Consider the following 21,379-nt stretch of genomic DNA (forward strand, 5'->3'; position numbering starts at 1 on the left):
ACAGGTATGTACTACCATGCAAAACTAGAGACTTTTAAATATATTACACTCTGCTGGCAAAATTTCATAATTTTTGCTTAGATAAAAATTTGAAGACATTTTGTTATATCAAAGCTTAATAGGTTGGGATATCTCTTATTGTTTTAAGAACAAGAAAGAAATAACGACTTGTCTTTGAATAATGAATGCCTTGTGAGACATTGATATTTTTAAGCCTGAGTTAAGGTGTTGAAAGTACATATCATTGTTTTGGTGTGCTTCTTCATCTTCATGGTTTTAGACTCACTAATATTTCAAATATAGCCGGGCGTGGTGGCGCACGCTTGTAATCCCCGCGCTTGGGAGGCGGAGACAGGAGGATCGCGCAGGTTCGAAGCCAGCCGCGTGCGCTGGCTTAGGAGACCCTGTTTCTAAATAAAAATATAAAATAGGTCTGGGCGTGTAGCCCGGAGGTATAAGGGCTTCCAGGAACCCCAGTACCACCAAAAAAAAAATATTTCAAATATAGTTCTTAGATCAGTATTTAATAGCATTAATTCTTGTCTAATTTCAAAATTCTTATTTTACCCTTTGTGTCAGAGTTCAAAAAAGATGGTCAGAGAATGCTCACTTGTGGACACACTACAATCCAGTGATAAGGACGAAAGGTATGGTTTCCCCAAACACCGTGTTCCTTTGACAAAACATTAGTGCTCATTTTGTTAGCCCACGAGAAGTGATCAGATACCTGAGGTTGCTTTAAAGAAACAGAATCAAAATTTCTGACTTCATCGCAGAACTTGGGAGGCTGAGAGAGGAGGATTATAGATTCAAGACAGTGCATGGTAAACTTAGTCCCTGTTTCAAAATAAAAAGTAATAAAAGGGCTGGAGGTGTAGTTCAGAGGTAAAACACCCCTGGGTTCAATCCCCAGTACCACATACACCAAAAAAACTTGACTGCAAAAATTTAATTTTGATATTTAACTTATGAAATTGATACAAACAAATGGTAAGTGAGGGCAGAAATCCCACAGGGAAGAAATGAGAATGTTATAAATATACCAAATCTAATGCAAATTTTAAAAATTGTTAATGTTTGTTCTTTCCCTAATTTAGTTTCACAGGCTTTTCTCATGAAGAACCAGATGACATTTGGTAATCATATTAGCTGTCCAGCTTCTTCCTCACATACAGCAGTGAAGTTATATAACAGTCCTTTTCAAATGTTTCTCTGTAATCAAAATTCTCAATAAAAACTTTATTTAATCCAGTGTGATTTTCACATTTTTGGCACTGTACTATATGAACCAAGTATAATTTAGTCAAGGGAAACCCTTCTTTAGCCATAGAATTTCTCATTATACTAAAATTTTTTTCCTTACCCATTTTTGCCTTAGGTTATACTTATTTGCAAACTAATTTCCTTGTCAAACCCCAGACCTATATTTTGTGTCTCTCCCTCATCAGATTTAGCTGCCACCTATAAAACAGAAGGCTGTCTTCCCCAACACCCTTAGCTTTTCTTCCTGTACATAGAGACACAGATTTTTCCATCCTATCCTCTAGAAATAGTACTTTTGACATCTGTTGTGCTTTAAATGTGTGTGTCCCACCAAAATACATATGTTACAACTTTAACCCAAGTGTGATGGTGTTAGGAGGGGAGCTTCTGGGAGATAATTAAGTGATGTGGGCAGAACCCTCCTGAATAAAATTAGTGACCTTATAAAAGTGATGGAACTAGTGTGTGGCACTTTTGCCCTTCCCCTGTTTGAAGACATTGAAGACACAGCATTCATCTCCTTTGAGGGTGCAGCAACAAGGTGCTATCTTGAAAGCTGAGACCAGACCCTCACTAGACACTGCACCTGCTGGTGCCTTGATCTTGGACTTTCCAACCTCAAAAATGGTAAGAAATACATTTCTGTTCTTTATACATTTCCCAGTCTAAGGTAATTTTGTTATAGCAACAGCAGAAGACTGAGTTACCATCTTTATTGTCAAATATTTGGTCTTCATTTTTAATGAATGGACTTAGTTTATTGGTTTTTAAATGATTATGCTCCACTCCTATAACTGGGACTTCATTCTCATTTCCTGAAAGTCAAATTTTACCGGGTGTAACTGTAAAAATCCCCACCCTCCAGAGGTTCCTACATTTGGCGGCAGGATTATTGTCAATAATTAAGAGACTGCTTGTGATCTTATTGGACCATTATTTACAGTTTATTCAGGAGACTTGTGATGTATGTAATTGCACAAAATGTTACTTAAACAGAAGGTACTGAGTAGTGTGACAAAGAGCAGGCTAATTGGGCTTGCGCTTGTTTTCCGGCCGGCCGTGCGTGAATGAAGGGCGATGATCCAGAGTCAGCACCTCATTTAGAAATGTCAGGGTGTTAGTAATGACAAAGACTGGTCCTCACTGGGAAAGGTCAGATGTAGGAAATCCAAATGCATAATCATGCTGGCAGATAAGTCATTTTTAAAAACTATAAAATGAAACCCCAGGTAACAAACTTAGCTCTGTTGCTTCAGAGTAACTGCTAGACCTAAATTTGATTATATTCCTCAATCAATCTTCTTTCAATAGAGTTTTGTACTTTGGATTTGAAAATTAGCCAACAATCCATGGACCTTCATGAAGATCCCCCCCATGGTTCCTGATTTTACCAGGATTAAGCCTGCCCTGTGTTAATCTTAAGGGTAAGAGTAGATGGCTTTTATTTTTTGAGGAAGCTAGTCAGAAAAATTCTGTACTTTTCACAGAGCTCTATAAAGTACTAGTGGCATTTTATGCAAAACAGCCCAGTGGGTTATGTTGTTTTCTCAAATTGCTCTCGCTGAAAAGAGATTTTTGCCAGAAATAAAACATGTAGCACTCCCTCACAGACTAGATTTCTATACAAAGATGCAGTCCTGATAATGCATATTATTGAAAAATGACACCATACTGAGGACAGAGAAAGATAGGATTTATGTATGGTAAAAAGGCAAGCAAATGAAGCTATAATTTTATTTCATTACTCTTAGTACATCCACAACTATTTCCACCTAAATAGATCTTTAAAATAAGCATACACAAGTATTGACTATTATCTACAAATATTTATTGTAACACTTGAATAGAACTACAGGAAGCCCTTGGCACTGATAGAAAATATTGATTCACTGTTAGGTTACAAAAATTTATACATAGCAAAATTTAATGCTCTTTACATAAAAAATATTAGACTACTTCAACAAAACTTTCAAAAATTCTTGGTAATAGCTACCAGAATTAGAAAAGTAAAATTAGGCTTTAGACACTGCCTTTTCTAAAACACTGGACTCTAACAGCACCTCCACTGCTGGAAAAAATATTTAAGTCTGTCATGCAACAGGAAAACAAAACACTAAGCTACTTTGGAACAACTGTTCTACACAGAAGAGCTTCTCCCAATTAAAAAAAATCCAAAATAGGCATTTTAGGCATTAACTAAAAAAAAGAATCCAATATTATACTTGATGTTCAATTTTAATAGCATCTTGATAAAGGTATGCTTCCTTTCATTTGAATACATTTCTGCACATGTATATGTTTTAAAATCCAGGAAACAGCCAAACCACAAGTTAACTCTTAACATGAATATACATAGTTAACCCTATAGTATGCAGCCCCTTTGAAAAGCACTGATGCACCCAACAATTATATGGATCATTTCAAAAAGAACAACACAAAGTTTACCATCACTAATACCCAGTACCTATAGTCACTTAATGTTCTGAAACACAATGGTTTAGAAGGCAAGTTTCTTTTGAAAATGGCTTAAACTCAAGCAGTATTCTTGCTGAACATCAAACATTATTATTCCAGGAAACTAAGATTTAGATCAGAAAAAATGAAATAAATACGAACCCTAATTTAAATTACTTAAGCATTCAAGTCTATAAAAGTAGGAGGTTAGAGAGGTCTGTGGTCAATTTGCAGTTAGGTTTTAGATAGTTGGTATGAAACTGTAAACTCACGATCCAGACCACTTTTAAAAATGGTTTAAAATGGTGGTCATTTTAATAAGGTAACACTTCTTAAAAATATTTATGGAACAAAATTCTGTGAAGGGTTTTGGGGCATCTGGTTATAAATTCTTAGAAATTTCAAGCAAATACTCATTAAGGCAGAGCTGACATTTATTTCCCAAGAAGAATGATAACTGGGCTATTATCATTTTGTTAAAATGAAATCTATTATAAAATTGATTCTGGAAAGCTTGTTGCTGAGTCAGAATCCATCTTCTTCCATGATAGGTTCAGCAAAATTGTTGTAGCTTGTTTTAGCATTATTAAGAAATAGATTACTGATTGGCTCGGGAAATTAACAGGTCCTGGAATTGAGGGTACTAATTCTGTTTAAAGAGTCAATTGGAAGAATCACATTATCTTTGATGAGCCAAAGTTTAATAAATGTCAGCTGTCAGAGATGGAACTTCACACCCATTCCATTTTATTTCCTCTGTAGATAATTTACTTGAGTACAGATGGCATATGTGAATTTATGGTCACCTCCCTTGACGCTGGCACATCAAGGAGTGTGACGTTTTCCCATTGACTGTCCTGGTAGAATTTCTCTAGCAATAAGTATGCACATGCCACAAATTTTCAAAGGATGAACAGTCATTCTGTCAAAGTGTTGCCCTTTAAAATGGCTGACATGAAACCTCCAATATTCTAAAGAAAAAGGTTTACCCACTGGAAGGTTTTCCTAGAGATACATCCCAGTAGCTTGAGACAGACAGTGAAATGTTGGTACATCTACATTTGTTTGTTTGGTGGGATACACATCTGTACTGCAGAGCAGCTGATGATTTGTCAGAGCTGTATAATCGTCGGCTGAAACACTCTGGCAAACATTTATGTGTAAGAATTGAGTTGTTCTTTTGACCGAGACTGGATATCTTGCAGTTCCTGTTCTTCCTTTGCTTTGATATCCTGGTAAGCCTGCATTTTGCTCGCATCCTTTAAGTAAGCCCAGTTAGAAGACAGTATCATGAGGAAGTGGATCTGGAAAAGAAGGGTGAGCATGATGGCTAGTGAGCACGTGAGAAGGCAAAGCGAGCTGCTAGGCAGATTAGACGGACTCGACTGTAAAAGGGGCGAGGGTTATTCGTTATTAATACTCATTCTGCTAGCAGAGCTAGCAGACACTGAGAGCATGCTCTACTAGTTGGCTTCATATTAAAAGGCTGAAGAAAAGTTAGTACACAAATAGAGTGAACTCGGGAAAAAATGGCCAAAGTTATTGTTAAGAAAAAGCAAAAACATGAAATACGAGAAGGGTGCTTTTTACCATTTTGAGGATAATTGTAAAGACTAATTCAGAAGTCCTTAAACATGCTGTGTTTATTTTAAATAAGTATAATGCAAAGATCTTTTCCACCTGTGGATAAAAATCAATTCCCCCAAAGGCCTAGAAAAGTGCAAACAATGTTTATTTTGAGTAATTAAGGAACTACATATTTAACATGGAAAAATTAAATGAATGCCAAAATTGAAATTAAGAGCCTTAAAGCATGCAGTTTCTGTATTAACAAAATTTTAGTTCTGAAACTACATTTTTCATTTTATAACTGCCATTATTTCATTTCACAAAATGTAAAAATCCTTCTCATCATTCTTTACAGTTGATGTGACACACGCTTCTTTCCCATTTTTCTCCCTATATTTCCTGCACAATCTATATTTCAATTTCCTTCTGTTTCATACTTTCTTCTCAACGTATTTGAGACCTTCAGATGTAAGCCCAGTTTCTCTTCCCATTAAAATCTTACGTGCAGCTTGAGAACTAGCTATGGGGAAACAGTTACGATTTGCCAAAAGAAATTAAAGGTTTCCGATTTTGTGGGTTCTAAAGGAATGTTTGCATTATGCAAAAAAGAAATACCTATACTTTTCCAGAGAACTTAAATGGGTGAAAACCTTTTCATCTGGTTTGAGGGGGGCATTTATTTGGTAGTGGGTGAACCATGTGATCATAAAAAATTTGTTTTAAAATCTAATTTAAAATGTACTTGCAAAATATTTTCTAGAAAGAGTCTGACAAAACAAAACCCAAAATAAAACGTTTCTCTTCCATTTTATCTTCAGCACTTGTTTTCACTTTCATCATCGAAACTGGTTCGCAAGCAAAAATAACGGAAAATGCAGGTATGCTATAGCACTAATACTTCATTTAGATACTGCTCAAAGCTTTTCAGGAAAAATTTTGAAAGGTTGTTCACCAATGTCAGTAGATAACTGAATCCTTTTCAAAATGTGGAAATAGCCAGATGTCATTATTTTGTAATTCAGGAACAGTAAGTCATATTACTCTACCATGCGAAATGAGTTAACTGAAGCTATTTACAAATTACTGTAACAAAACTGCAGAAACCTAGACTCTGCTTTAGTCTGAAGTGTCAGTGATATTCCCGCTACAGAGTAGAGCTCTCTAACGCTCCTTATTGGCCTTATGCAATTTAGAACTTAGTGCAGCAATCTTCCCGACTCTTAAACTTCAAAACCGCATAGTTATATGTAGTAGCCATCATGTAGATCAGCTGGTGGAAGAGAACAAAACAGGACAGTAAGATACAGGCAGTGAGGGCCCATGTCGCAATACTTCTAAGCTTGGGCAGGGATGGGTGCCAGCTCATAGTCTATGGTATTTGTCTTGCCCCAGTTTCAAACATGACAGATGATGTTCATATCTAGCACACAAACTCTTTCTCATCACACATAGACAATACAAGTCCTTGGCTTGACCCTCAGTAAGCTTATTAAAAAGACTTGGATGTGTTTCAAGTACAATAAGCTGAAGAGCTGGGTCAGCTACGTGGGAAAGATGAAGCAAAAATGCCTATTTCTCCTCATCTTTCTAAAACTGCCTGCTCAGCAGCAATTAGTCCTCTTCCTGCCTGTTGCTCAGCCAAGAGAGTTCATGGGTTGTTTTTTCATAGACTGTCACAGGAAGGAATGACCTAATGGTTAGAAAAACTGGGAATGATTCCTTTCCAAGCAGCTAAGACCTCGCTTCTTACTTTACCAATCTGAGTTGGTTTTCTTCAAAGCACAAACTAAGCAGCACCCCCAAGTTACACACACACAAACCTGTGTGTTTATACAGTTGATCCTTGGTATGTATAGATTCAAAACTTCCCTACTTTTAAAAATTTATTTGTAATGACCCAAATCAGTACTTGAGGCACTTTCTCAGTCATTACTGGACATGCACGAAGCAGTGAAACATTTGAGTCATCTAATGCACACAGTTCCAGAGGAGGTTGGACAAGGCCACACTCTGCTTTCCTGTTTCAGCTCCCAAACTGTAAATGAGTGTGTCTGGAGGTAGAGTTAGTGCTGCTTTTTCATATTTCTGTGATTTGTTGATTTTGCTGTTTAAGATGACTTGTAAAAAGACTGATATGCCTCACAGAGGTAATGTGTGTTAGAGAAACTTCATTCAGGCATGAATGTCAAGCTATTGGCCATGAATTCTATACTAATAACCAATGGTATATACTAGATAAGGTGTCATTACACATAGAAACACTATACAACAAAGTTATCTGCTGACAGGGTACTGAGGATGATGTGACTAGAGGCTTGCAGGGACCCTCTGTATTTCCCCTAGGGGCAGTGGTTCAGTATTCGGTATTTCAGTGTTTGAAGTAACTTTATAGAATTATAGCATCTAATGAAATCAACTATATACAAATGCATGTACGTGTGTGTGTGTGTGTGTGTGTGTGTGTGTGTGTATGTGTGTGCATATTTCTGTTTAGAAGATTTCTTTGCAAAGAAATGGGCAGTGCCTCATGTGAACGTTTGTCCATGAATTAAATCATGACACTTAAGTGCTAAATGCATGCTAGGTACCCTCTCCTCTTTCCACAGAGTCCAAGTAACATTACCATTGGTGTCAAGGAAACCACTACTACTTCCTGCAGACTAGACACATGGTAAGTATACAGAGGTAATAGTTACCCATGGCTGAGTGCCAGGTTCGTTTGCTTCAGTGGGCTTGTAAAAGCTAGAAGGGAAGTCTGTCATTGCGAGTCTGAAGAGCGGGGGCTACACTTGGGTGGTCCTAGGGCAATTACTCACCAGGGCAATGACGGTGGCGCCAGCTCCAGCACAGGCTACAATGAACAGGTGGTAGGACATGTAGAACTAGGAAAGAACAGGGCACTGGCATAAGCATTTGATGTGGAATTAAATGGCCTATACACATTCTGCGATGTGGTTTCATCCTCCTCCTTTGCAGCTGTTCTCTGCAAGGCTGGATATAAGCCTGCACTCCCCTCCATATATTGGAATCCCCTGGAGAGCTTTAAAAAATTGCTGATATCCAGGCAATACCCCAGACTAATTAAAATTGAACATCTAGGGGCTGGGCCTCAGCCATTTGTATATTGTAATGTTCCCCTCATGACTGCAGTGTGTGGCAGGAGGCTCTGCTTTGAGTCAGTCTGTGCTATGGATATACAAACTGACAAGCCAGATAGAGTAAGAGCTGATTATTTCTGTAACTCATTGTTTTCCAAAACCACATTAGTATTTTATTATGTGTGCATGCTCCCACTGGTGCACTTAAGAATTTTGATTTATAAATAGTTAAAAGTTCATGAACGAAGACTATTCTAAGGGTTGAGATAATTTAAACCAAAGTGTTATGATATGTTGCCAACTAGGATTAATGTGAAATGTAGAAATAACAGCAAGTTGTTTGGGGAATATAAATGATTATCTATAACCTCTTCTTAAAAATTTAGTATATGTACATATCTAGGGGAAGGTTTTCTGTGTGAAAATTGACATTCTGTTTGGTGATAAGTGTTTCATTTTAAACACTTTCTGAAAAGAAATATGGATTCTCCGATTTGTAGGTTTGAGGTCACTCCCAAATTACTCCTCAAAGGAAATGCCCACCGATTCCCAGGCATCCTCATGGAATGAACCGGAGCATACGAAATGATCATTTTGTAGGTTCATAATGATTGAATAGCGATGGTTACATAGTGTTCACTAAAGCATCTATAGAAAAGAGCTGTCTGCAGTAGCATTTTGGCTATCTCTTGCTCTTTCCAGCTAGGAGAACCTTTTTTCTGTCTAATTTGTGAAGCCATTCTCGAGGAGCCCTCTGAAATGGTAGGTTTACCTCATTTGTGTTGCAGATGTTCTCTAAAGCAGAGCCACATATTTTTCCTGGGAAAGCATTCCAAGGAATGATACCTGCAAAATGAATACCAATGGAATGTTAATGCAAATGTCAGTGCTTCAGGGTGGGTTTTTTGTGTGTGCTGGGAATTGAACCCAGGGCCTCAGGCATGTTAAAAGCTCCATCACTGAGCACTCCCCAGCCAACCTCATGTTCTTACAGGTTTCACCATTTCGGCCACTACTTACAATGTAATTGGAGGCAAAGTTCCTCAAAAATCAAGCCATCTGCTCTCTGTAGAACAGGCTTTTTGGAGTAAAGAGTAAGTTCCATTTGAACAATAGAGCAGGGGCAAAGTCACCTGGTCCATGAGAGACTTAAATAGCTCAGTTATTTTGCTGCTACAATTGTGCATTGTTTGCATTTGTGTTGATATTTGTAAAAATTGATTTTTTTGCAGTATGGTAATGGAACCCAGGGGCATTCTATCTCCTGCACCCCAGCCCTGTTTTTTTTTTATTCTTTATTTTGAAACAGGGTCTCACTAAGTTGCAAAGGGGCTCTCTAAGTAGCTGAGGCTGGCTGCAAACCGTGATCCTCCCATCTCAGCCTCCCAAGTACTGGTCTTACAAGCGTGCACCACCACTCCAGGCTTAAAAATGATTTTCACAGCTAAGTTTTCCCCACAGTGAATTTATTAACTCTCTCTGCAGGATGACCCCTCTCAAGGCATTGCAACATGCTGAAGTTACATGTATTTCCATGTGAATGCTGTAGGCAGTGGCCTAGCTACTCAAGCTCTTCGCTGAGAGTGGTCCATTATGAGGTAAGTGTCAAAATTGAGAAACTTGCACGGCAACTTGAATTTAGGTAATTTAGTTTTGTTAGAATCCAATAAAAACATTGGGTTTGTATTTTGTATGCCTGGGGCTGTAGCTGAATGGTATAGCACTTGCCTACATGTGTGAAACCCTAGATTTCATCTCCAGCACCACAAACAACAGCAGCAGCAATACATGGTTTGTGTTGGAAAAACTTTGGATTGAAAATCAAATTTGAAACTTTAAAAGGAAAAATCCTAATGTTCTTTACTCCAGAGAATGGGACAAATACAGTTCATTTCTGTGTCATCACTCACTGAAACTCTGAGTCCCTTCCACAGTGATAGCTGTCCATTGGGCTGCTGTTCTTTTTCCCTTTAATGAGTATATGTGTGCTTAACTAATAAGCACAGTTCATTTACACTTCTCCCAGGAGGTCAGAAAAGAGTGTTAAAAAACCCAAAAGTCATTATCCCCTCTATACCTGACAGAGGCCAACAGTATAACTTTATGCCTCAGAAGAATGGGAAATTTTCACTGAAACCAGTGACTTCAAGGACAACTGGTTGGGCAAATACAGAAGATTTTAAAAGATGATTACTCACTACCAAAAATTTGTGGTAAAATAATTTTTAGGGAAGAGGTAAATAATATATATTTAGATACTCCTTTAGAATACTTTAAAATCTGACCTCAGGCTCTGTTTTTAAGTGTTGTTATGCCTGGGTCTTTGTAAGAAGAGATTTTTCTGATGGGTAGTTTTAGGTGAATTTCATATTATGTTGTAAGATAAGATGCTGAGACTAAACCACACAAGAAAAACAAGAATCAAAGCTGAAACAGTCATTTCTTTCCAGAAAGGCCCAGGAAGGACAGTTATTTCCTCCTCAATTCTAATAAAAAACTCTTTTCCTCCCTAGCTGCTGCTTTCTGCCAAGAACAGATTTTCTACCATCCTGGATGGGAACAGTAATTAGACTTCTTCCTTAGGATGCTGCCTTCTTTCACTCAGCAGGGAAGTCGAATCTCCAATTAATTGACGAGAGGAGCTTGTTACAAAAACCAACCTTAGTTCTCTTGTGAGGATCCCATTTACTAGGAAAAAAACATTTGAACCAGTTTTCAACAGTTAAAGACAACTTTTACAGAATATATCCTAAATATAACTTTGAAGTATATATAGGTTTTTTTGTACAGATGTTTAGGCAGCTGTCCATTTTTTAAACACTCATTTTAAAGAGTTGGACATACTGCTGGGACTGGTGGTGCATGCTTGTAATTCCAGTACTTGAGAAGCTGAGACAGGAGGATCACAGGTTCGAGGCCAACCTCAGCAACTTAGTGAGGTCATTTGCAACTTAGTGAGACCCTGTTTCAAAATAAAATAATAAAATAGGTCTGGGTGTGCAACTCAGAGGTCGAGTGCCCCCGAGTTCTAGCCCCAGTACCACATACACACATGAAAATTAATTGGATTGTACAGTGTGTGCATGATTTTAGATGAAAGTCAGTTATAAAACAAAAAAATTAAGAATATAGCTGGGTATTATGGCACATGTACTTGGGAGACTGAGATGGGAGGACATATGGTTCAAGGTCAGCCCCAGCAACTTAGTGAGACTGTATCAAAATTAAAAAGGGTTTGGGGTGTAGCTCAGTGGTAGAATGTCCCTGGATTCAATCCCCAGTATCAAAAAACTAAATAAAATATATAATCTTTTTATAGTGGATGTCCACAAGTCTTTTATTAAAATTGCCTTATGAAGTAGTTCAGTGTTATAAAAGGCATCTTTTACTATATATTCAACTGGAAAATACAACAGAATCATGGCAAGTAGAAGTTTTAGTGATGTTTCCATCCAGAAAACTGTGCATATGGAGAGAAAGAGGATAAACTATTCACTAGAAGAATGTATGAAACAGGTCATAACGATTAAAAAGATGCCCGTGTAATAATTAAGGTTCAGACGTATGCAACAAGCAAAAAAAGGGGAGAGGAACTAAGGGAAGTACCGTATTGCCGGACGTCCACACAGATCTGCTCCACACCCGCAGTCCCGTTGGTCTGTGGTGACTTGATGACTTCGCAAGTTGACCATATGTTATAGAACATGAACACAGGCACCGCCGAGAAACCAAACACGCCCAGCCAGGCCACTCCAAGCACATAGGTGAGGAAAACGAACTGGCCAAAAAGGAGGGGAAGGAGAGAGAATCATACATATGAGCAATTGCATCTTCCAGAGGAAGGACTGTGCATTTCTGGGCCCCATACTGAACCTGTGGGATGCAGGATGGAGTTCCGGACCCCATCCAGCCATGGCATCTAGAAGGAAATGTTAGTGTAGGAGAAAGCAGAACTAGCTACCCTCCACATCTTAGAGGATCTAGAATGGTAGCGCCCAAAGCCACCAAAGGGGCTTTTTCAGGTCCCTTTTTTTTAACCATCAAGGACACAAGACCTCAAGAGTTAACCTTTCTCATCCAAGATCACAGAGCTAATTAGTGACAGGCCTCTCACAAGGTAAACATCAGTTCTGTAAACATCAGTTCTGAAAATTCCAAGCATTCTACTTAACATGAGGTAGGATGCTTTTACAGGCCACTGAACAATAACACCACTTTATCAAAATTACCTTTATTTTACATCCCCTGTGGATATTGAAGAATAGCAAATGCTGTAGGAAGCCTTCTCTTGGAAGAAAATTTTGCTAGTTTCCCAATCCTGTGAAATTACTAAAATATTAGATGCTTGAGTCTTTATCAAGTTTCAAATAGCCATGAACACAAGCGTAAAGTACAGTGAATGTGACAAAATGCTCATTTTCCTTTAGTTTTCTTTGGAGATTTGTGGTAGCTTTGCAAACAAAGCAGTGACTTAGGAAAAAACCACATGGTGTTCACCGGTAAATGGCCATGGGCGATTCCAAGAACATAATCTAGCACTCAACTTTCTTCACAACCTGCCTTGACTATCAGTTTTCAGAGAGCTTTGAAAGGCTGCCTCAGACATGCTGTGGTATTTCTGTTCTCAGAATGTGCACCCACTGGGTGTGTGGGCAGGTTTGGAGTTCAGCTTGGTTATTTTTAAGCTAATTGTGAAGACCTGAGGATTTCATCTGACTTTGTACGTGTGGTATTGGGGATAGAACCCAGGGGTTTTCTACCTCTGAGCTACACCCCTAGCCCTATTTTATTTTTTATTTTGAAACAGGGTTTAAGTTCCTGAGGCTGGCTGTGAACCTGTTATCCTCCTGTCCATCCTCCCAAGTACTGGGATTATAAGCGTGCACTACCATACTCAGCTTCATCTAACTTTTCTGTATGGCAGGAGATGCCTGGACAGTGCAAGGCAACTTGGGGTCAAGCTCGGAGGGGCTGCCACCTATTGGTTATCCTGGGTACTGCAGAAACAAAGCCCTTTTCTCTGGTTCTTGCAAGGACATTTATGACTTCAGAAACATTTGCATTTCTAAAAATATTCAAAGAAACAAAGTTTTCAGCAGTTTCACCTCCCCTTCCTCCCCAGTGTTTATGATCTGGCTAGAGTTTCTTTTTCTTTTCTCATCAAAAGGAAACTTCACAGTGTTTTCAAAAACACCACCAGGACTTGAAAGGGGGCTAGTGATTCTTGGCCTTGGTGAGTCTTCCTTCCGGAGGAGGTCAGGGCTCCAAAGGGAAAGCTGGTGCCCAGTGGAGGGTGCCCTGCTGGGTGCTGTTCCTGTCATGGTGGCCGCCAGCATTCAGAGCTGCTTCCTCAGCTTCCACAAAGCAAACCTCCCACAAAGCACTTAGACCAAGGGCCTCTTGAACAGGGGCAGAGCTGATCATCTTTCCTACCTCTTACAACTTTCTGTTTTTAGTGCCTGGTTCAAGCACTCATTAGCATCCCTGTGCTCTGTTGTTTTGTGAACCTAAACTTTAAAAAGCCAAAGTACAGATGAGTGTGGTGGTGCAAGCCTATAATCCCAGTGTTTGAAGGCTGAGACAGGAAAATTGTAGGTTCAAGACCAGCCTCAACATCATAGTGAGACCCTGTTTAATAATAAAAAATTGGGCTGGATGTGTAGCTCAGAGGTAGAATGCCCCTGGGTTCAATTCCCAGCACCACAAAAACTAAAAAGTAAAATCAGAGAAAACAGTGTCACAGGTTGGGAGGTTGAGACAAGGATGATTGCGGGGTTGAAGCCAGCCTTAGCAATTTAGTGAGACAAGACCCTCAGCTACTTAGTGAAATCCTATCTTAAAATAAAATTTAAACTGGGCGTGGTGGCTCACACTTGTAATCCCAGCATTTGGGAGGCTGAGACAGGAGGATCATGGTTCGTGGACAGCCTCAGCTACTACTTAGGCCCTTTGCAACTCAGTGAGACCCTGTTTCAAAATAAAGAATAAAAAATAGGGCTGGAGGTCTAGCTCAGAGGTTGAGTGCCCCTGGGTTCCATGCCCAGTACCACAATAAATAAATACATAATAAATAAATAAATTTTAAAAAGGGTTGGGGTCATAACTCAGAGGTAGAATGCCCTTGGGTTGGAGGGAAGGTGGGAATGGTACTGGGTTTGGGGACCACATATCATCTCCTTCGTGACTACTCAGTTCTACCACTATTGCAGGAAATCAGCCACATATCAGATGCAAATTAATCCAGTGGCTATGCCAATAAAATGATTTATGTTCATCAGAACTTGAATTTGTCTGATATTCACATATGAAATCCCACTATTCATTTGGCTTTTTTGGACCATTTATATCTGTCTAAAAAGCAGTAGTGAAAACATAAAATACATAAGAAAAATAAAATGAAAACAAGTAGTAGGCCAAATATGGTCCATAGGCCATTGTTCGCTAACCCATGTCTTCAATTGTAACCTCCTCAAGGAAGAGCCTGCTTTAATCTTTGCACCTCCAGCGACTAACAAAGTTCAGCTAGGTGCTTGGTACAGTGTATGCTGGTAAATACAATAGGACTACCGGGCGTGGTGGCACACGCTTGTAATCCCCGCGCTTGGGAGGCGGAGACAGAAGGATTGCACTGGTTCAGAGCCAGCCTTGCTGGCTTAAAAGACCCTGTTTCCAAATTAAAAAATATAAAATAGGTCTGGGAGTGTAGCCCGGCGGTAGAAGGGCTTCCAGGGACCCCAGTACCACAAAAAAAAAAATACAATAGGACTGTGACCATTTATCCTAGAGCACATAAGTCTCTACGGCCACTATTCATATTCAAAGACAAAGGAAAACATTGGGATGATATACAAGTCATCATCCATGATGGGAACTTTATTTTTGGAGAATATACACTATCCTTATCTGCGCATTGATAAAGGAAACCTTTAATACTACCAGCCATCAGTTTTGATTTGTTATCAATAACATGTTGAGAATTTTCATAATCCTAATGGTTTGTTGGTAAGACCAATTTTTGTGTCACAGATCCTCCCACCACTCTCAAATAGCTCTCGATTCTCACCAAATAGAAATAATACACAGGCATAGTGCTCACTGTACACCAGAGGTTCAAACTCACCATTCCACTGATGCATCGGCCACAGGCGGTTGTCTTAAACTCCCCGTGCAGTTCTTTTACTGCGCTTGTAGTGTAAAAGCCTTCTGCCAACAGAATGATGCCATACAAGAAGAAAAAGGACGCAATTCCATAGATGACATACTGCATCAGTTGTATCCTACAAAAAGAAGAGACTGAAATGTTAAATTCACGTGTGGTAGAAATTATGTTTCCAAACTCAAAAGAAGATGTGAGCTAAAGTTGCTGTGACATAAGTGGGCTCGTGGGGCATCCTGGGTAGGCACCTCTGCCCACGCCCAGCAACCTGGGCCTTCTTTCCATGGTGGGTGTGTGGATGAGGTAGACAACTATGCCAGAAAAGAGAAGTTTCCTTTGGTTGGGTAGGGGCAATCATAATCTAGTAATACCTGAGTCCTCTGCAGTGATGGATGGAATCTTCATTTTCACTTAACACAGGTATGAAGGAGTTCAGTTACCCATCCAAGGATCCAGAGTTAGTGGCAGAGCCAGCATTTGAACCCTGCTCATTGGACAGCATGTTCCTTCCACCCTATCAAAATGTTTCCAAACCAGGCCTGGTGGGAAATGTTATTCTGATAGAATTCCTGAACAAGCACTTAGGTCCTCTTTTTTTCTTTTCTTTTTGGCACTGGAAATTGAGCTTCGAGGCATTCAACCTCTGAGCCACATCTACAACCCTAACCTTTTAAAAAATGTTAAATATTTATAATTTTGAACCAGTCTTGCTATGTTGCTGTGACTGGCTTTGAACCTGCAACCCTCCTGTCTCCGCTTCCCAAGTACTGGAACGACAGAAGTGTGCCACTGCTCCTGGTTTCAGGTCCTCATTAAGGAGGAATTTGGGTAGATATTTTTGCACTGATAGCCTTACTACACAAGTAGACTTAAATTATAGAAAGTTAATTCACAACTTAGTTGACAGAGATCCAGATGACAGGCCCTCAGCCTTTGGCTGACCATTGGAATCAGTGGAACTTTAGAAAATGCTGGTATCTGGATTGTACCCCTAAAAATTAGGCTTAATTGAGGCATGGGCATTTTTAGAAGCTTCTCAGGTATGAGAACCATGGGTTGAGATCACTAGCTAATGAGATCAATAATAACTTTCTCAGGTTTGGTCTTGGTTAAAAATTGCCTCTCGGAACATGTTTGATACACAATAAGTCCCCTGTCCTGATTCATCCCTTCTTATAACTTCACCCACTCCTATTCATCTCCTTGGATGTCATTCGTGAATATCAGGACGAATTCCCTAAGCACTCCTCCAACATGATTCCATCATCCACAAAAGTTTATTCATACCTTTTTGTCACTATAATGGAGTGGTTTCTTATAATCACAAGATACATAATTGCTGTGGAACCTTGGGATTAAAGGAAAGAAAACAAAAATGCTTAAGGAGTGGAGAGGGGAAGATATTTGAAGGAAATAGGTACTATAGCTGCTGAACTTATGTAGATAGGAGACTCTAGTTGGGAATTGTTGAGACTCCATTGAGAATTATTCCAGAATGGGAAAACCAAGACTCAGGATGAAATTCCTGGAATTTCCCCCTTTATAATGCTTTCTTACAGAATTAGAGTTGGGCAAGTCCTCATTGGGGCTCCTATCATTCCTACAATAAAACCGGAGGGTAATGGTTACCTGGGAACAAGGCTCAGTCTGATGACATCCTCAGGAGCACCAACCTGTCACTTTGTCATAGGTCCCCGCTACCCTATGGAGCACCTTAGGTGTATACCTTGCTATCCCCAAGTGAGATCCCACACTGGGATCCCAAAGCCTGCCACATTCTTAGCCCTTTCTTTTTCCTTCTGGCGTGGACTTTATCTGTATAGAGGGAGCTTTAAAAAGCATCTGTTTTCTGGCAGGAAGGTACCTGGTAGTCTTTCAAAAAAAAACATGGCAAAGGGGGTTGCATCTTATGTACATATTTCAAAAGGAAGCAGAGACTTACACTTCACTCAGCAAGGCATGGTCACTGGTGTTGGTGGAGAAGTGTTGCTCAAGAATCGCCACAGTGCCGGCGAGAGCCACGTGGCCACAGCCGCAGAACAAGGCGACTCCAGAGAAGCACAGGATGGTGGCCACCAGGGAGGCATAGGGGACTCCTCCCAGACACTTGATGCAGCATTCGAAGCAGCCTGGATCCAAAGGAAAGAAAAAAGTGCTGTGATGGGAAGGATGCCTCCAGTCCTTAGGAGACCACCGATTAACACAGTAGTGTCTATTTCTCCATCTCCCTCCTGCTCCACGGCTAACACCTCATCATCCCAAGGACCAGGGAGTGGTTCCCACAGTCTTGCTTTCTGGACGTGACGACCCTGTGGCTCCAAGCAAGAACAGAACATAATTTGCTCAGAGTCTAGAAGGATAATGAGTGACAGAGCAGTCAAATGACAATTTGACTTACTGACAGATTAGTTGGAGGGACCCTTGCCCAAGTGTCAGTGGGAATCCTCATTCCACTAACAAAGCCAAAGTGTATCAGTGGAACTGCAGCCCCCAAAAGGAGAGCGATAGTCAGGCCTTCTCCAAACTCAGCCTTCTGGGGTTCCAAGTTCACCTACTGCTGTAGCAGCCAATGGCTTAAGCCCAACCTCCCAGGAACTGGAAGAAGCTGATGGTACAGTAATTATAGTTACCAGGTTTGGAAAAATAGCAACGTGATCATTTTGGAACGGTCCGGGGTTATCTGGATCCCTAGGTTGGTGAAGTACAAAGTCACTAAGATCCACGCAAGTGGGTCCACTCATGTTTCATTCAAGTTGATGTCAGAAACAATCTTAACTTTTTTATAAAAATGCTCCCCCACCCAGCCCAGGAAGCACAGAAATTCATTCAAAATCCTCCTCCTCCTCCTCCCCTTCCCCAACTTCAATCTACCCTTTCCCCAACACATACTTTCAGAGTTAGAACCCAGAACTGGTGAGTGATAGTACTTGAAGGGAAAAAAATGCAACAGAAGAAAAACAAACAAAAAGATAAAATGAGCATCCATGAAGTGAAATGAAGGAGATAGAGCCATACTATGTTTTTAACTTTAAGAAGATGAGATCGTTACTCTTTATTTATTTATTTATTTATTTTACTTTTTTGTGCTGGGGATTAAACTCAGGAGCACTCTATCCCCAAGCTATGTCCCCAGAAGCTCATTTTATTTTGAAATGGAGTCCTGTTAAGCTCCTGAGGGCCTTCCTAAGTTGTTCAGGTTGACCTCAAACCTGTGATCCTCCCATCTCACCCTCCCAAAGTATTAGAATCACAGGCATGTGCTACAGTGCCTGGCTCTTACCCATTTTAAAATAAACATTTACTTAAGATGTCCATAAAAACCTCTCTAGAGGGCAGAGCCAGGTGACACTTTCAGTTTGGAGACATTTATGCTTCAGTATAGTAAGCAGTGCTGGCCTCCGGGTAATGTAAGTACCTTTCCTAACCTCCCATCCCTATTTATATTATACAAACCCTTAAGTAAATGGCTTGTCAGGGAAACAGCACTCTAAATGCATTAGGATGTTTAACAGCAATCAAGAACGATTCATTACTTCAGGACAAGCATATTAAGCCAGTTAAATTTCTTTTCCCCTGGTGGCCTTCCTAGTATTCAGGGAAACTTGCATTTGCTGAAATAGAAACCAGGGTACAATATGGTTCAGTTCACTAGCAAATCAGTACCGTGAGGATCTTTGTGACCAGGATGTTGGAGCACAATCTTACTTTGTCATATGACTTTCTGCAGTGAGAAGAATATAACTAAAGTCTAAATTCTTTCCAAGCTCCCAAGCCAAGTGAAGCCAACATCCTTGGCCTTGATGTGTCCCATAATAAAAAAGAAAGAGGCCTGTGTGTGGCATCATTCACAGCCTTCCTCCTTCTTAGTCTCTATGATGATGTTTAGAACAGACCAATGCTTGCTTTCCTGGGGAATCCAGTTGTGCCCAGTCCTTATTGGACAGACATATGGCCTCAGGACTGTGTTATCTGGTAAAGTAGCCAGTAGCACACGTGCCAGTTAAAGTTATTTAAAATGAAATGAAATGAAAGATTCAGGTACCTAGTTGTACTAACCATGTTTCATGTGTACAATAGGCACTTGTACTACTGGCTACCATAATGGACAATCATTAATTTCGCCACGGCAAAATATTACTTCAATGGCACATTTTTTTGGATGCTGGAGATTGAACCCAAAAACATTCTACCTCCAAGCTTTATCTCCAGCCCTTTTCATTTTATTTTTTGAAACCGGGTCTTACTATGTCTCATATGTGACACCATGCCTGGTTTAAAAGATATTTTGGCTTGGCATATATTTGCTTTTCTGTAATGTAAACTGGTTAATAACCAGTTTTACCCAAGAGTTAGTCAATTTAGCACATTTTTATGTGTGTGGTACTGGGGTTGAATCCATGGGCTATTTACTACTGAGTTATACTCCTAGCCCTTTTTTATTTTTTTTTTTTAATTTTGAAACAGGGTCTCACTAAGTTAGTTCATTTTGACCTCGAACCTGTAATCTTCCTGTCTCAGCCTCACAAAAACTTAGATTACAGGCATGCAAACTTGCTACCTTTGAAGATACAGTGGGTGGGTTGCCAACCACTGTGCTTGGCACCAAGTATACATATCTGAAATAAAACATCTTCTAAGCTTGGCATAATGGTGCATACCTGTAATCCCAGTACTGGGGAAGCTGAGACAGGAGGATTGCAGGTTCAAGGTCAGCCTCAGCGACATAGCAAGACCCTGTCTCAAATAAAATAGTGCTTGAGGTATAGCTCAGAGTTAGAATGCCCCTGGGTTCAATTCCCAGTACCAAAACATTCAAAAATACATCTTCTTTGCCTTCAAGATCGGTCTAATGCTTCCGGTAGATAAGGAATATACTCAATATAGTAAAACATTATGGAGATTGGGATACAGACCACTAGAGAGCCAGTAAAATTGGGTGAGAGACTATAGTTCCTATTGGAGAGAGGGCAAGAAAGACATATTGTGCAGGATACTTAAATGGCTAATTTGGTGGCAGCGATACGTAACTTGTTAAAATGCCTATTAATTTCTGGGTATTTTGTTACATATATACTTAATAAACCTACATCCTTTCCCATCATTTGGAGTTAGGGTCAGGTGTTCTGGCATAGCACATTTACCCTTTAAAAATACAACTCATTTTCCAAATCCACAGTTGCCACTTCAAAAGGATCTTTCATCCATAGGGGTAGAGCATTCTGCTTCTTTCAAAGGAAATACCACAGCTGCTTCCAGGCTCCCAAAGACAAGTAGAGTTAGAAGTATGTTGCTGTCCAGTCCCAAATTCAATACTAGATCAAGGCTAAAGTTTCCTCCAATTTCTACCTCTCAAGGACTTCATATGCCCCATGCTGTGGATCTAGTTTTGTAACAGCAGGGGAAACCAGGATTCAAGAAGCTGGGTGATCGCTTCAATGAATTGTACTCTCTCAGCAGAAGCCAATGCTCTTACGTTTTCAACAGAGGATTTAATTTGTAGCTAGAGGAATCCAGACTCCTATGGAACTGAAATCACCATCTTGTTCCACATGCACAGATAAGACTCTTAAAGACCCTGCTAGCCAGTGGGACTAGAAGCTTGTAGCATATGACATAGGCAACATCGATAAGAAATAATACTGGTAGATGGAAAACATATTCTAGCTTGGTTGACCAGTTATCTTCAGGTCAAAAGTTATCTATCTGGTTGATGTCCAATTAAAGAGGAATGGAGAACTTCCCACTGTCTCTCCTATGTCATTTTAGAAGCCACCTTTATCTATAGTGTCCAAAATATCACTGAACACTGGGCGGTTTGGGAACATGGCACATGCTCAGC

At 39.9% G+C, this 21,379-nt stretch overlaps 2 protein-coding genes across 5 annotated transcripts in view; one reads left to right on the forward strand and one right to left on the reverse strand.

The window, feature by feature from the left end:
• Positions 1–1,140, forward strand: part of OFD1 (OFD1 centriole and centriolar satellite protein) — a gene marked incomplete at its 3' end in the record, with an annotated part of 41,861 nt that extends 40,721 nt beyond the window's left edge. The window contains exons 22-23 of the mRNA XM_080718271.1: positions 580–647; positions 1,098–1,140. Of these exons, the coding sequence (XP_080574397.1) occupies positions 580–647; positions 1,098–1,140 (111 nt within the window). The remainder of the gene's footprint in view (positions 1–579; positions 648–1,097) is intronic.
• A 3,731-nt stretch (positions 1,141–4,871) lies between these two features.
• Positions 4,872–21,379, reverse strand: part of GPM6B (glycoprotein M6B) — a gene marked incomplete at both ends in the record, with an annotated part of 43,287 nt that continues 26,779 nt past the window's right edge. For 2 of the 4 annotated variants that reach the window (XM_080718458.1, XM_080718456.1), the window contains 6 exons: positions 4,872–5,021; positions 8,103–8,168; positions 9,157–9,230; positions 11,991–12,162; positions 15,505–15,661; positions 17,483–17,669. In XM_080718458.1, coding sequence (XP_080574584.1) covers positions 4,872–5,021; positions 8,103–8,168; positions 9,157–9,230; positions 11,991–12,162; positions 15,505–15,661; positions 17,483–17,669 — 806 coding nt within the window. Of the gene's footprint in view, positions 5,022–6,475; positions 6,557–8,102; positions 8,169–9,156; positions 9,231–11,990; positions 12,163–15,504; positions 15,662–17,482; positions 17,670–21,379 lie in introns of those variants that run through there. The other 2 variants (XM_080718459.1, XM_080718457.1) reach the window with 1 other exon arrangement.

This window comes from Muscardinus avellanarius (assembly GCF_963383645.1).
Source record: "Muscardinus avellanarius genome assembly, chromosome: X".
Lineage (NCBI taxonomy): Eukaryota > Metazoa > Chordata > Mammalia > Rodentia > Gliridae > Muscardinus > Muscardinus avellanarius.